At 37.3% G+C, this 13,558-nt stretch overlaps 3 protein-coding genes and 1 long non-coding RNA gene across 7 annotated transcripts; 3 read left to right on the forward strand and 1 right to left on the reverse strand.

Annotated features, from left to right (window-relative positions):
- Positions 1-592: 592 nt before the first annotated feature.
- LOC112169027 (transcription factor RSL2) lies at positions 593-12,002 on the forward strand. Of its 3 annotated transcripts, none has more exons than XM_040507636.1 (7): positions 593-806; positions 887-1,049; positions 1,252-1,372; positions 10,882-11,023; positions 11,129-11,392; positions 11,490-11,621; positions 11,714-12,002. In XM_040507636.1, the coding sequence occupies exons 4-7, from the start codon at positions 10,889-10,891 to the stop codon at positions 11,807-11,809; spliced, it is 627 nt and encodes a 208-aa protein (XP_040363570.1). In that variant the 5' UTR covers positions 593-806; positions 887-1,049; positions 1,252-1,372; positions 10,882-10,888; the 3' UTR covers positions 11,810-12,002. The 3 variants fall into 3 exon arrangements, with proteins under 3 accessions (XP_040363570.1, XP_040363571.1, XP_024161731.1); XM_040507637.1 differs by having other exon boundaries at positions 1,302-1,372; XM_024305963.2 differs by lacking the exons at positions 593-806; positions 887-1,049; positions 1,252-1,372 and having other exon boundaries at positions 10,124-11,023.
- LOC112171813 lies at positions 1,519-2,274 on the forward strand. Its single transcript, XM_024308933.1, has one exon. It carries the CDS (start codon positions 1,519-1,521, stop codon positions 2,272-2,274), a length of 756 nt encoding a protein of 251 aa, XP_024164701.1.
- On the reverse strand, positions 3,077-5,115 carry LOC112169540. 2 transcript variants are annotated; one of them, XR_005801079.1, is made up of 3 exons: positions 4,454-5,115; positions 3,593-4,171; positions 3,077-3,471 (listed from the first exon to the last, which is right to left on the reverse strand). It is a non-coding gene; the product is annotated as an uncharacterized LOC112169540 (long non-coding RNA). The 2 variants fall into 2 exon arrangements; XR_005801078.1 differs by having other exon boundaries at positions 3,108-3,471; positions 3,593-4,256; positions 4,454-5,103.
- Positions 7,523-9,197, forward strand: LOC112171814. Its single transcript, XM_024308934.1, has 5 exons — positions 7,523-7,748; positions 7,815-7,901; positions 8,004-8,153; positions 8,308-8,926; positions 8,972-9,197. Exons 1-5 carry the CDS (start codon positions 7,523-7,525, stop codon positions 9,195-9,197), a joined length of 1,308 nt encoding a protein of 435 aa, XP_024164702.1.
- Positions 12,003-13,558: the final 1,556 nt, after the last annotated feature.

Below are 13,558 nucleotides of genomic sequence, written 5' to 3' on the forward strand. Positions count from 1 at the left end.
CTACTACGTGAACAGAGCACATGTTAATTTAAGCTCTTGGATCAAGGATATGATGCTAATAATAATGCTATAGGATCGATCATAGTTAATTATTTGGATTATGCTAGCTGATTAAATGATGTATACTTGAAGAGTTGTGGGATGCATTGGTTATTACAAATTATGATTTGCATGTGGTCCCTTTAGCATTACTCGGGAGAAAAATGTTTTCTTATTTGACAATCCTGACAACCTAGCCGTTAATTGTACCATTATCGGGTGAAATCTTGTTTAGTATTATGGTTTTAGAATGTAGAGGCGTGATACTTAATATGTTCAAGGAGAAACAATATATACCCAACAAATACTCCAAGAAAATGAAACCCGAAAATGAATAGAGACTGTAAGGGCGAGTGATGCTTGATGATATGCCTTAAAGAAACAGAGAAATAAATAACTTGGCAAGCTAAGACTGGTGTATTGAGGGCGTGTTATTGCCTTCCTTTGTGATTGTACTGCCTAGGGCACTGGCGGATCTACATACTGACTTGGGCGGGCTCCAGCCCGTCCGAAAATTTTGGGCCTAAAAAAAAAATTAGATATATACTTTTTATTATTTTTTTATTAGGTATGGTCCAGCTCAAGCCCGTCCCGTCCTAAACCCACTCCCAACTCCAGTCGTCCAGTTCAGTCGACCTCTCCAATTCGTATTCGATTCCTTCTCCAGTTCGTCGCCTCCTCCAGTCCTCCTCCTCTAAACTCTAGCAGAGCTCGGCTTCTCCACTTCAAGTCTCAGAGATCAAGACATCAATTTCGTTTAATTGAATGTAAGATTTTGTTTAATTGAATCAATCCAATTTGGGGCAATTTCTAGGGTTAAGGATTGATGTGAAATTCAATTTCGTAGGTTGTATTGGATTGATGATTTCATGGATTGAAGAATGAAGGTTGTCTCTTGGTCTGGAAATCTGGTATGCAGCTCTGATTTCTCTCCGTCTTCTTGGTCTGCAATTTCTGGGTTCTGCAATTTCGGGGTTCTGCACTTCTGCAGTTCACTCGACTTAAATCTGGTATGCAGCTCTGATTTCTCTCCGTCTTCTTGGTTATGCAATTTCTGGGTTCTGCAATTTCTGGGTTCTGCACTTTTGCAGTTCCCTCGACTTAAATGTGATGTGTTGGGTTTAATTGTTTAAATGCAAATATGAGTTTCTGCTGTGCAAATGTGCAATTGTTGTGGGTTTAATTGCTTATTTGATTTCAATACTTAAACAGGTCAGTGCCTCAGTAGGTTTACTTAAAATTGTGCAATTGAGTTTCTGCAGCAAATATGAGTTTCTGCAGCAAATATGGCATTAGTGGGTTTCTGCAGCAATTGAGTTTCTGCAGCAAACAGGTCAGTGCCTCAGTGGGTTTTCTTTTCAGTTCATTGTGCATTAGTGCATATAATTTATATTGTGGTTTTTTATTTTTGTTAAATTAGTTATTATGAAAAGTAGTTAATTCAAAGTTAATTTCTTAATTTATAGGTGTTAGAGTAAAATGTCAAATCATGAGCCAAAAGCGAAGCGATCAAAATTCATTGACTTATGGTTTAAAAGAACAAATGTTGAGTCTTCAAGTTCAAATGTGGTTTCTGAACCTTCCATATCCTCTCCAAATATTGATGTTGAAACCCAACCTTCCATTCCTAAACCACAAAATAATATCAACGCTCTTGAACGTGATCCTGTATTACGTTGTGCCATATGGAAATATCCAGTCAATGAGCGTGATAGTATTCGAAAAACCTATGCTTTATTGGGTCCATTTCAACCTGAGTTAGAATTTCCATTCACTGAACAAGGGAGTCAACAACGTAGATTTCAGTTTTCTTGGTTCAAGGACAATCCATGGCTTGAATATTCAATTGCTCTTGATAGGGCGTATTGCTTCCCTTGTTTTCTATTTGACACTGAAGATTCTCAGCATACAGCATTCACTGTTGATGGGTTTAAGGCTTGGAAGAGGGTTTGTGGTGGTGATAATGTGTTGACGAAGCATGTAGGAGGCCTTAATTCTCCCCATCATGCTGCAATGCAAAAATGGGATTTATTAAGAAATCCTACCAAACAAATTGAAACAATTTTTCAATCAAAATCTAGTAAGGATATAGAGGACAATCGATTGAGGCTTAAGGCTTCAATAGAAAGTGTAAGATTGCTAGCTAATCAAGGAGCTGCTTTTAGAGGCCATGATGAAACTGAAAACTCATTGAATGCGGGATATTTTAGAGAAGTCATAAAATCTCACTACTAGGATAAAGTTCATAGACATCAGTTCACAACTGATGTTAAAAAAAAAAAAATCCGATGTCTTAGTGGGCGATGTTAAAGATCGCCAAAACTAAGACATCGGTTCACAACTGATGTCTATTTTACAACGAGACATCGGTTTAAGGTCCAGAACCGATGTAAAAACATTAATGTGATCACCATTTTGGTGTGTTTAGCTATTGCCAAACCTTCATATTTTGGCATTAGATGCTTAATGAAATATAGGTCTAACAATACAATTATCCATTTTAACATCGTTTCTGATTTAGAAACGATGTCTAATAATATTTTAGACATCGGTTCTCATAAATTTTTTCTTGTGGTTCATAAGCTTTTCGTGTGTTTGGTACATAATATTTCACTAGACATTCAATCTATATTCTATAGTATAGTTTGAACTGATGTCCATATTTATGCTAGACATCGGTTTTGTTTATATATCGATGTCCATAGTTATTCTAGACATCGGTTTTTCTTTATATATCGATGTCCATACTTATTTTACACATCGGTTTTGTTTATATATCGATGTCCATTGTTATACCAGACATCGGTTTTTGTTTATATATCGATGTCCATAGTAATCTAGACATCGGTTTTGTTTATATATCGATGTCCATAGTAATGCTAGACATCGGTTTTTGTTTATATGTTGATGTCTATATTTATACTAGACATCATTTTTGTTTATATATCGATGTTCATAGTAATGCTAGACATCGGTTTTTGTTTGGTAACTGATGTATTTTCTCATTCTTGACATCGGTTTTGGTTTCCAAACTGATGTATTTTCTCTTTTCTGACATCAGTTTTTGTTTTCAAACTGATGTAATTTGTGTTTTCTGACATCAGTTCTTCATAAGTAACTGATGTTTTTTTCATATCCCTTTCCTGCTGTATTTGGTACTAGAAAGTTGATCCACAAATAACATGAAATTCAAATGTACTTTAAATATTAGGGAATGTATTAATTTCTATTAAGGCCAAGCAAAACAATGATAAAATTGACACATCATATACATTAAAACTAATGAGCCATGAAACGTAACCCTCCATATACATTAATATGAAGGCTTGAGAAGAACAGCAACATTATTCTTCAGATACTTCAGCACAGCGTTCCTCTTCTTCTTAATCGCCCCTAGCCTCACCTTTATGCTCTTTAATTATATCAGATTTGCTGCATCAAAAAGACCCAAAATCAGAATCCAAAACAAAACTTAAAAGAAACAGGAAACCATACTCTACATAAACTTAGGCAGAAAGACAAACTGGGTTTAAATTTATCATTAAAAGCATACCTGCAGTAAGAATTTTCAGTTTGGCATCCAACCCCGTCATCCCAGAAAATATTCATCCATGTTTCAGTTCAAAGAACTCGGGACACTAACCATGAAACAACTGTATAACAGCTGCATGAACTTGTATATGTTGCTCTTCATATGAAACAGCTATAGGCTGAATGATATTTAATTTTAAAATCATTCTCAAATTACAAACAGACATTTCTAATCAGACCATAAAGTGAGAATTTCAAGGAACATATGCAATAAAAGATGGGAAAAAAAAATGCTAATTTTGTATTTCAACTTTCTAGATCAATTACTACAATCCACACATAATATTTAAAGACATACAAAACAGTACAACAGATCATCAGGAATTTGGTACTCTTCGTGGGACAGTAACAAGGAAATAACAAGGATCAAAGATTACCAACCCAGTCATGGCAAGCAACAAGAAAATGATTTGTCCCATGTGTGCGATTCCAGAAAGGATACTTCCCAGCAATCATGTTCACATAGTCTCTGAGGAATATTGCCAGTGGTTTAATTTGATGTGAACCAGGTACATAAAGCTTCAACTCCAATTGGCGCATGCTGTAAGGAAGATAAAATAAGTGAGCCTTTTCTGGGTCTCTTGTGACAAATTGCCTGTTTCCCTCCATCAACCTCATGAACCATCCTTCAGAAGCATAAATTCCGTTGAGATGAGGTACAGTACTATCCAAGCTAAGCTAAATGGAATTGTTTTTTATTTTTAAAGTCTGAATTGTTATAACATTATTATAACATATACGTCAAAGGGGAAAAGATCAATGCAAGTACTATAAATTCCTCTCAGTCTCAAACACTTGAACAAAAACTAGTAAAATTGTTTACCTATCACTAACTTTGGAAACTATTAACAAGTGGAGAGCTGCTGATCTTCAATGTCTTCCTTTCATTGTGTGTGGTTCTCAGATTTCAGCCTCTCTTAAGTTCTGGTCTCAAATAGTTTATCCATCTCAACCTGCAACTCTTTCCACACCTCTCCAACCCTGCAGCCGGCCAGTACACAATAGTCAGATCAATAACATGTGTAAGTAAACACATGCAAACCCTTAAAGAGATCGATAGGACTCTATGGTACACCAATAAGTAGACAAATATCCTGCCAATAATTTTCCTGCCAAAAATCCCCAGTAAATATCCACAGTAATACATATCAACATATCAAGGAGGCACAAAAAATATGTTTGATGTGCATAGAAGTAATATGTTTGGCTAATGCATCATAGCTGGGACTTCCTAAAATTAAATGCACTGCTATCCTACATATAGTTGAGATTTGAGAAGCAGCACTAACCAGTAAAGTACTCAGATAAGCTCATGACTTACAGTACAGCCCCAATAACACGCTTAAAAAAATAAGAATAAAAATAGAATGAAGTTGCACTGAGCTTATAAAAAACACTAGAGTTAAGTAACAAACAATTTATAAATATATGTAAGAGACAGATGTAACTACCTTGATTCCAAATTACATTGCATGAGAGAACCCTTATCACAGCATTGGTCTTCATGATATGCTAAGATCATCCTAAACAGAAATATTAAAAGTAAATGATTGAGAAAAGTTAAATTTGCAGGACTGCCTAAGTACTGTCGGGCTCAATTCGCATATCTCACATTCCACGTTCCCACATTGTCCAAAGGTACGTAAATTGCAGTCCATGAATTTGGATAGACCTGTGAAATGTCAAATTGAGGTTAGAAAAGTCACAGTAAAATGAACCATAAACACATGGTTATTAAGACAACTACTACTGAAGTTTGCCAAAAATTTTTTGTCATGTTAAGAATAGTTGAGTTTATTTAAACAATGCAATGTGAAATAGTGTCCTGCAAATTGTATCTTAATCTGCTTGCTCATATCCAATCTCCACTATCCATACAGTCCATATCAAAACCATATTGTTTAAGAAACTTAACAAACAGCGAAAATAGTTAATCTGAACTTTTGAAATAGAAAAGTTGATTCACCCATGAACATTTAAAACTATAACCATCAATGTGCCATGACTGCAAAGTATCCTCTGGATTCTCAAACACAAAATCCCCCATACATATATAAACACCTTAATTCAAATCATTTCTAGTTGCTTAGCTGAATTAGAAACAACAAAGCTGACAATATCAAAATTTATGTTTTCAAAGGCCGAGTGCCAAGCTTGTGTTTGACTAATCAATCAAAAACCAAAACCACTCTCTTTCTCATTTTCTCTAATTTGCTTGATTTCTGAGTAAAGAACGAAAATTACTGTTTAATTAAATGATTTTCTCTTTATAACTGCAATTGTAATGCCATCCAATAAGATGCCCTGCATTAAACAGGTTATTCAATTTTCAATCATTATGAAATCAAGGCCTATAATCAGAGATGGTAAATGAAAACTACAGTACCTTGTCGACACAACCAAAACTGCCTTCCCCAATGTTGTTTACAGGATCAAAGTTATTAGTGGGAGCTTTAATTTGCCTCAAGGTGAAAAAAGCCAGTCCACAGATCCAATCCTCTCAGAGCTGTCCAAAGAACCAAGTTAGGATATTAGTAGTTTCTTGAAAATTGATAAATTTTCTTTCGACATAATATCTGATTTCAACATTTTCGGCAACCAAAACAACAATAGAAGGAAAAGAAAGTGGTACAAAGATCAGTAAGATCCTGCCCCGTACATTTGCAGAGAAACTAAACTTTGATTGAGTAAGATGGAGCTTTCATATTCAAGCTTCCCCATAAACTTTTTCATACAATGAATTAAAAACGGAAGGGCCAACCAGTAAGATCCCTTGGTCATGAGTATGCAAGATAAACCACTACCTGAAGACCAGTTCCAAGGCGTCCGGCGAGAGCCAATACTCCCAATAGTAGCGTCGTCTTGCCGGAGCTCGGTGGACCCAATAACAACGTCAATCTGAAACACAGCACCAAATATCTTATTAAAGTTCACTGGACTGAAAATCCAGCAACTCAGTACTAGTCGAAGCTTAGATAAGTACCTTGAAGGTCTTATAATCCCACCAATGTTGTCTAAAATCGTTAATTTGCTTCTCTTGCTCCTTAATAGCCGTGATTGCCTCAGAAGTGCCTAAAATCACATTCAGAAAAATACAAAAGTCTAATCTTATTTCCAACCGTTATATGGGTAACGAAAATTGAATCAGAATTAAAGAGAGCACAAGCATGAATCAAATTTATGAAATCACAAACCCAGAAAACTATAGATTCAAGCAAATTACCGTCGATGAGAGCGATGGCCGTCGCTGCCTCGACGGTCGAAGAGAGGGGCTGAGAAGGGGAGGCCCGTGGAAAGAGAAAGGACAGACGGCCACTGCAGCTCCGGCTTCGGCTTCTCGATCTCAGCAATTGGGAGATTCGCTGGATTTCAGACGAGAGATGAGAGAGAAGGAGGCGGCCAAGGAGGAGGAAATCAAGCCATCGGAGCCAGAGAAGGCGAAAGAGGTCGTCGGTTACTGGACTGGGGAAAGAGGACGATCGCGGTGTAGGGAAAGAGGACGATCGGTGCGGTGTAGGGAAAGAGGACGATCGGTCGTGGTGTGGGTGAAAGAGGACGATCGGTCGCGGTGTTTCTGTATCGCCGCCGGTGTGGGGAAAAATAGAGGAAAACCTAGCTAGTCAATCAGTCGTGGAAAGACTAAGTGTTGGGAGGGAGTTAAAATTTTGCTCCCGCTTCCTTAATTTTTGACTTAGTACATTTCCGCGTTTTTTTAAAATTTTGTTTGAAAAGTATAGACATCAGTTCAGCATAAGAACCGATGTTAATTATTTTATAGAAATCAGATTTTTTAGAACCGATGTTATAAACACAATTTACATCAGTTGAAATCCTAACTGATTTTAAAGACATGATGTCTATTAGCATTATTCTAGTAGTGTCTTTTTCAAGAATGAGTATTGAGGTTGAGAGAGTTGTTTTGGGAAATGCTCCCGGAAATGCCAAGTACATTAGTCCATCAATTCAAAAGCAACTTCTAAATATTCTTGGTAATAAAGTGAGGAACAAGATACGTGAAGAAGTTGGAGATTCCAAATATTGTATTCTTGTTGATGAAGCAGTAGATATATCTAGTAAGGAACAAATGGCCATTATTTTGAGGTTTGTTGATTGTCAAGGTATTATTCGAGAATGATTTTTTAAGATTGTGAGTGTTCCTAACACTACCTCACAAACTCTTAAAGATGAGATTTCTAAAGTACTTACTATGTACAATCTTCAAGTGAGAAATATGCGTGGTCAAGGATATGATGGTGCTAGCAATATGAGAGGTATTTATAATGGGTTACAAGCATTGTTTCTTGAAGAGTGTCCTTATGCTTATTATGTGCATTGTTTTGCTCACCGCTTGCAATTGTCATTGAATGCTACAGCTAAAAGGGTGCCGGAGATTTGGCAATTTTTTTCAACTTTAAGTTTAATTGTGAATTTTGTTGATTCTTCTGCTAAGCGTCATTCTGCATTAAAAGCTGTGAGAGAGGAAGAAATTGCAGATTTGGTAGCTTGTGGCCAACTTCAAACAGGTACTGGTGCTAATCAAGTTTGTACTTTGCAACGAGCTGCTGCTACACGTTGGAGCTCACATTTTCGTTCAATTAAGAGTTTGATTGAATTGTTTAGTTCAACCAAAAAAAAGTCTTAATTATATGATTGATCAAGGACCCTTGGAATTGCAAGGAGAAGCTGTGGCTGTTCTTAAAGCTATGAGGTCTTTTGATTTTGTGTTCTGCTTGCTTCTAATGCACAAATTGATGAAAATTACTGAAGTTCTTTGTCAGACATTGCAACGAAAATCTCTTGACTTCGTACATGTTATGAAGTTTGTTGGACGTACAAAATCATTTCTTCAAGAGATGAGAGAAGAAGGCTGGGATGACTTGGTAAGAAATGTTGAAACTTTTTGTGAAAAACATGATATTGATATGCATGATATGAATGCTCGTTATAAGGATGGTACAGATCGTCGTTGCCAACAAAGAGATTTCATTACAGTTGAGCATCATTACCATATAGATGTCTTCAATGCTTTAGTTGATTTTCAGTTGAGTGAGTTGAATAGAAGATTCTTAGACCAAACATCTGAACTTCTTATACTTAGTTCAACCTTGGATCCTCGTGATAACTTCAGTAATTTTAAAACTGAAGGTGCATGCAATCTTGCAAAGAAGTATTATCCTGAAGATTTTGTTGATAGTGAAATGTTTGCTCTAGAATTAGAGTGTGCATATTATGAGAAGGATATGCGTAGTGATCCAAAGTTCCAGAATTTGGAATCCATTTCTGATTTGTGCAGAATGTTGGTTCAAACAAGGAAGTCATAATTTTTCCCTATGCTTTATAGATTGATTTGTCTAGTTTTGACTATTCCTGTTTCTACGGCGACCACTGAAAGGGCATTTTCAGCTATGAACATCATTAAGAATAAACTTAGAAACAAGATGGAGGATGAGTTTCTTGGTGATTGTATGGTCCTTCACATTGAGAAGGAATATGCTGAATCTATTGACAATGAATCGGTGATCAAAGAGTTTGAAGCTTGTGGAACTCGTACAGTTAGATTTAGTTAGTTTAGGTTCTTGTATTGCATTGCACGTTTATTTTGTTGTTGATTTTGTTTTTTATTTTTGTATAGATATGCATTTGAGGGGTAAGGCTCACTACGTCCCCCCCTGACTAGATGTACATTTTTTTTAAATTTATAAAATTCTCTCGCACTGTCGAGATTCTCCATAATATATATATATATATATATAATTTTTTTTTTTTTTTGTTTAAGAAATCCAGCCCGTCCAAGGTTCCAATCCTGGATCCGCCATTGGCCTAGGGCAAATGATAATTCTATTATATGGGAGGACTGACTTTTTAAATACATAGAATATGGTACTATAGATGAGTTGTAAACAGTACTTACAAGATATTTAACCTTCTCGGATTGTATAATTGTTAATGGTTGATACTCTTGAGTTGCAGAGCTCGGATCCGAAACAATTGTTAGGTTAAGGTCTTGAGGAAGAAGACCAAGAACGAGTTTTGCGGTTACCTTGTCGGAGCTTAAACAAATGTCAGACTCAGCCCCACGATGTTGCCGACCTCTCCCATCATTTTCTTTATTCCAAAACAATTCCTCAGCCTTTAATTTATTCAATTAGACCATCCACGTTCTCACAGTTCCAACACAATGCCAGTGTTTTAATCTTCATCTTTGCGCATGCTGTGTACTCGAAGTCCATCCGTCTTAATCAGCTAGCCTTTGTTCCTGACCAATCAGCTAGCCTTTGTTATTAACAACATTATCACATTTTAAAGATTAACGCTAATCACGGTTAACTGACCTTCAATCATTTGGTTTAGACCCTTTTCCAGTTTTCCCTCATAATTATGGGAGCTTCAACTGGTCTTAGGTGTTTTAATCTCATTGAAGGTTTCTGCTTATTTTAATACTATCATTGCATGAACTGGGCCAAATGGGACCCATCTCTGAGTTGTGACTTGCAAGGTATGAGGGCCCCACAGTGGACTCCTGAAATCAGTTGCAGAGAATGAGGACCTTCCCCCATCATCAATGATTAGGGCTTTAGGGAATTAAGAAATGAAGTCAATCACTTGCTAACATTCCTGTGTAGGGCTTCTGGGGTGCTAATTGGGTATATATATGTGTCCAGTCCTTTGCTTGTCCTCAGTGCAATTAATCGAGCTTCTCACACCCATAGGCTTATAGCACTATACACATACACACTCATACATATTAATGGAGTCTCTTGGTGTTTTTGCTGAGGGAGATCAATGGGAGTGCTTCAGCAGATTGTTCTCTAACGAAGATCAAGAGCTAGATTTCACACCGCATTTTCTTGGTCAGGAAGGTTCATTTCCTTTCCAACACAATGAGGGATTCAATTTTGAAACCCCAACCACCCTTTTCCCCAATCCTGAAGCTGGTGATGAAATGGGATTGAACAGGTTCAATCAGAGCTTCTTTCATTCTTTAGACTCTCTCAGCTCTAATATGCACTATCTTCCTCAAGAAAATAATTCTGGTTATAGTGCTAGCAGTGGCATTTTTACTGCCATTCTGAACCCGGAGAATTACTACTTTGGTGGTAACTCTTGCCATACCCCAATGAGTAATGACATCTCTACATCCGTTGATGTTTCTATGACTGGTAATACTGAGAGCAATTTTGGGTCATTCATCCCCTCATTTAGTGACATTGGGATGGAAGGAGCTGTCTGTAACACTGAATATTCCGGCAGTGGCAGAATGGGCTTTTCAGATGACAGTCAACCACCAAAGGAACTGCAACTCAAGAGGATGCATGATGCGGCGGCAGAGAAATCCAACACTAAAGATGCATCTGAGAGTAATCCAAAGAAGAAACCCCGTTTGTCGAAAGATGTAAGCATTGATCATTCGAAGTTTTTATAATCAATGACTTATATATATTGGTTCTGTTTATGAAGCTGTGGTTCTAATTGTCAACTTTCTCAATTATTGCTACAGAAAACTAAGAAGAGCAATGCGAGGTCAAAGAAGGGCCAAAAGGCTAACTCAGATCTGAAGGTGAAAGATGAAGACGAGAGTAACACAGGAGTGGACAGACAGAGCTCTAGCTCTTATAACAGCTCTGAGGATGACAATGCTTCTCAAGAAACCAATGGGGCAGGAGAAATTTCAGACCCCAAATCATCATCAGCCCTTAACTTGAATGGCAAGACAAGAGCCAATAGAGGGTCTGCTACTGATCCCCAGAGTCTCTATGCTAGGGTACGTTATTACACATTTCATCTCAAATCTTGCAAAAACAAAAACACGTGTATACGTAAAGTTTCTCACAAATCTTGTTTCGATTCGAATCTTGCAGAAACGAAGGGAGAGAATCAACGAGCGATTGAGAGTCTTGCAGAATCTTGTCCCTAATGGAACAAAGGTTGACATCAGCACAATGCTGGAAGAGGCAGTCCATTATGTCAAGTTTTTACAGCTCCAGATCAAGGTGAGACTTAGTGCAACAATTTTTTTTTAATAAATCTAAACTTGTTTTCTTGCTTCAATAGTTACTGATTTTGGATTCGTGCATATATGCAGCTTTTGAGCTCCGATGACATGTGGATGTATGCTCCTATTGCTTATAACGGAATGGATATCGGTCTCGACCTGCATAAGATGTCTCCACTTCTATGACACAGCAACAAGATGCTGTATTTTTTTTTTCCCATTCCCTTTCTAATTGATAATTATCAATATATAGCAGAGAAGAACAAAAAAAGAATTAAATGTATATTAATTTAAATTCCTAACTTGTAATGAGTTGAATTAAATAAGCTCCAGTTTCTATCACGAGGAGAATCCTCAGTTATTTAATATATGAACACGTCTGATCTCTGATTCTAAATGCACCATGATGTACTCTTGGCTATGGACTTTACAGAGAAGACCCTTGGGAACCAAATACAAATTAATCAATAATTATATGGTCAAATATATCTATACTTATATTTGAGAGCATCTAATATTGGGTATGATAATCTTTTGATCTGATAAGGATCTAAAATCATACTTAAAAAAAAAAAAAAATCTTAAATCATATGTTCGTTGGATGTCATCAGCTGCCTGCAGGCTTTCCAGCTATTCCCTCTAATTGTTTATTAATACGCGGTTATGAAAAAATGTATGTGCAAACATGCATCTTCGACTTTACAATGGTTGGTCATTAGAGATGGAAAAATCAAACATGAGGAAGAATTAGTAATAGTAAGGTATCTTTGTTTATCATATAACAGCATAAAAAAAATATGAAAAAAATGTTTAATAATGATTTGTGTTTGAGCCCAAAAGTAATTTTGGCAAGATCTTTTGGTGGATTTAGCATTCGGCCTGTGGCCCAAAAATAAGCCTGCTTGGGTTTGGGTTACAGCTTCGCCCATTCCGTAATCCATAAGGAAAACGAAACCTTATTGGAGTCAAGTAGCAGAGATTGAATAGGAAACTTCAATCAATAATCCTTCTATGGCAAGGAGCAGTCGAAACCCTAGTTATAAATACTAGGTTTCAAGGACAAAAGAAGGACCTCTCTCAAATCAATCAATCCCAGCGATTACAAAGCCTCCCCGGAGCAAACCTTCAACCTCGTTGAAACCCGGTGACCGCACGCCAGTCCTAGTCTCCCCGCGAGCTGACTGTCAGCATCACCATATCAACCCGGCGACCGTACTTCTAGTCCTAGTCTCCTCGCGAGCCGACTGCCAGTACCACTGCCACCGATACAACCAGCGAAGCAAGGGTAACGCCCTCGCAACCCAGCGAAGCTAAAGTCACGCTTTAGCAAAACCCGTGCTTTCTCCAAACTTCCCAGTGGTTGCTCTGCTCAGCCTACAACGTTGAGTATCGATTCGGTGACGCTAAGAGATCACATCCAAAGTCCTTATCCGTAAGGCAAGAAGTCCTTTCTTAGAAGGCTAGAGAAGAACCTTGTGGCGAGGTTGGTGCTCTCCTCGTCCACAACGCTTGAAGAAGAAGTCAGGTCAAGGGACTCCGCCGACGACTGCACCCCACGGTGCTGGCACACCTGCGCACACGCTCAAAAGAGACAGTTTGCAAGCCAACTGATTTTGGAGCCAAACAATTTGAACGAAGTTCCATATATGCTTATAGTTATAGTCTAGTTACTAGTTCTAAGTACATGAGAGAACAAGAAAAAATTTGTGTCTAAGCGGATGTACCAAAGATTCGAGTTCGTCATATTCTTTAAATGCACATCTATCTTACTTTAAAGTTTGGAGTAATTCTTTTTGCTAATGAGTTAATTTCGTTTTTCACCTTTAAATTGGCGATGATAAATAGACTGAATTTTTTGACGTAAAGGTTTTCTATATTTAGGCATGATATCCTCAAATTCTCATGTCAAGATTGTAGAATTATTCTTCAATAAAT

The sequence above is a fragment of the Rosa chinensis genome, chromosome 6, assembly GCF_002994745.2.
Source record: "Rosa chinensis cultivar Old Blush chromosome 6, RchiOBHm-V2, whole genome shotgun sequence".
NCBI classification, from domain to species: Eukaryota; Viridiplantae; Streptophyta; class Magnoliopsida; order Rosales; family Rosaceae; genus Rosa; species Rosa chinensis.

Excerpts from the sequence above, each read along its gene's own strand:
- LOC112171813 (XM_024308933.1), top strand. The coding sequence starts at position 1,519 with ATGTCAAATCATGAGCCAAAAGCGAAGCGATCAAAATTCATTGACTTA.
- LOC112171814 (XM_024308934.1), top strand. The coding sequence starts at position 7,523 with ATGAGTATTGAGGTTGAGAGAGTTGTTTTGGGAAATGCTCCCGGAAAT. Across the intron at positions 8,154-8,307 it reads TTGTGGCCAACTTCAAACAG|GAGAAGCTGTGGCTGTTCTT; the intron begins GTACTGGTGCTA and ends TGGAATTGCAAG. Across the intron at positions 8,927-8,971 it reads ATTTCTGATTTGTGCAGAAT|ATTGATTTGTCTAGTTTTGA; the intron begins GTTGGTTCAAAC and ends TATGCTTTATAG.
- LOC112169027 (XM_024305963.2), top strand. The coding sequence starts at position 10,379 with ATGGAGTCTCTTGGTGTTTTTGCTGAGGGAGATCAATGGGAGTGCTTC. Across the intron at positions 11,393-11,489 it reads CCCAGAGTCTCTATGCTAGG|AAACGAAGGGAGAGAATCAA; the intron begins GTACGTTATTAC and ends CGAATCTTGCAG. Across the intron at positions 11,622-11,713 it reads TTTTACAGCTCCAGATCAAG|CTTTTGAGCTCCGATGACAT; the intron begins GTGAGACTTAGT and ends GCATATATGCAG.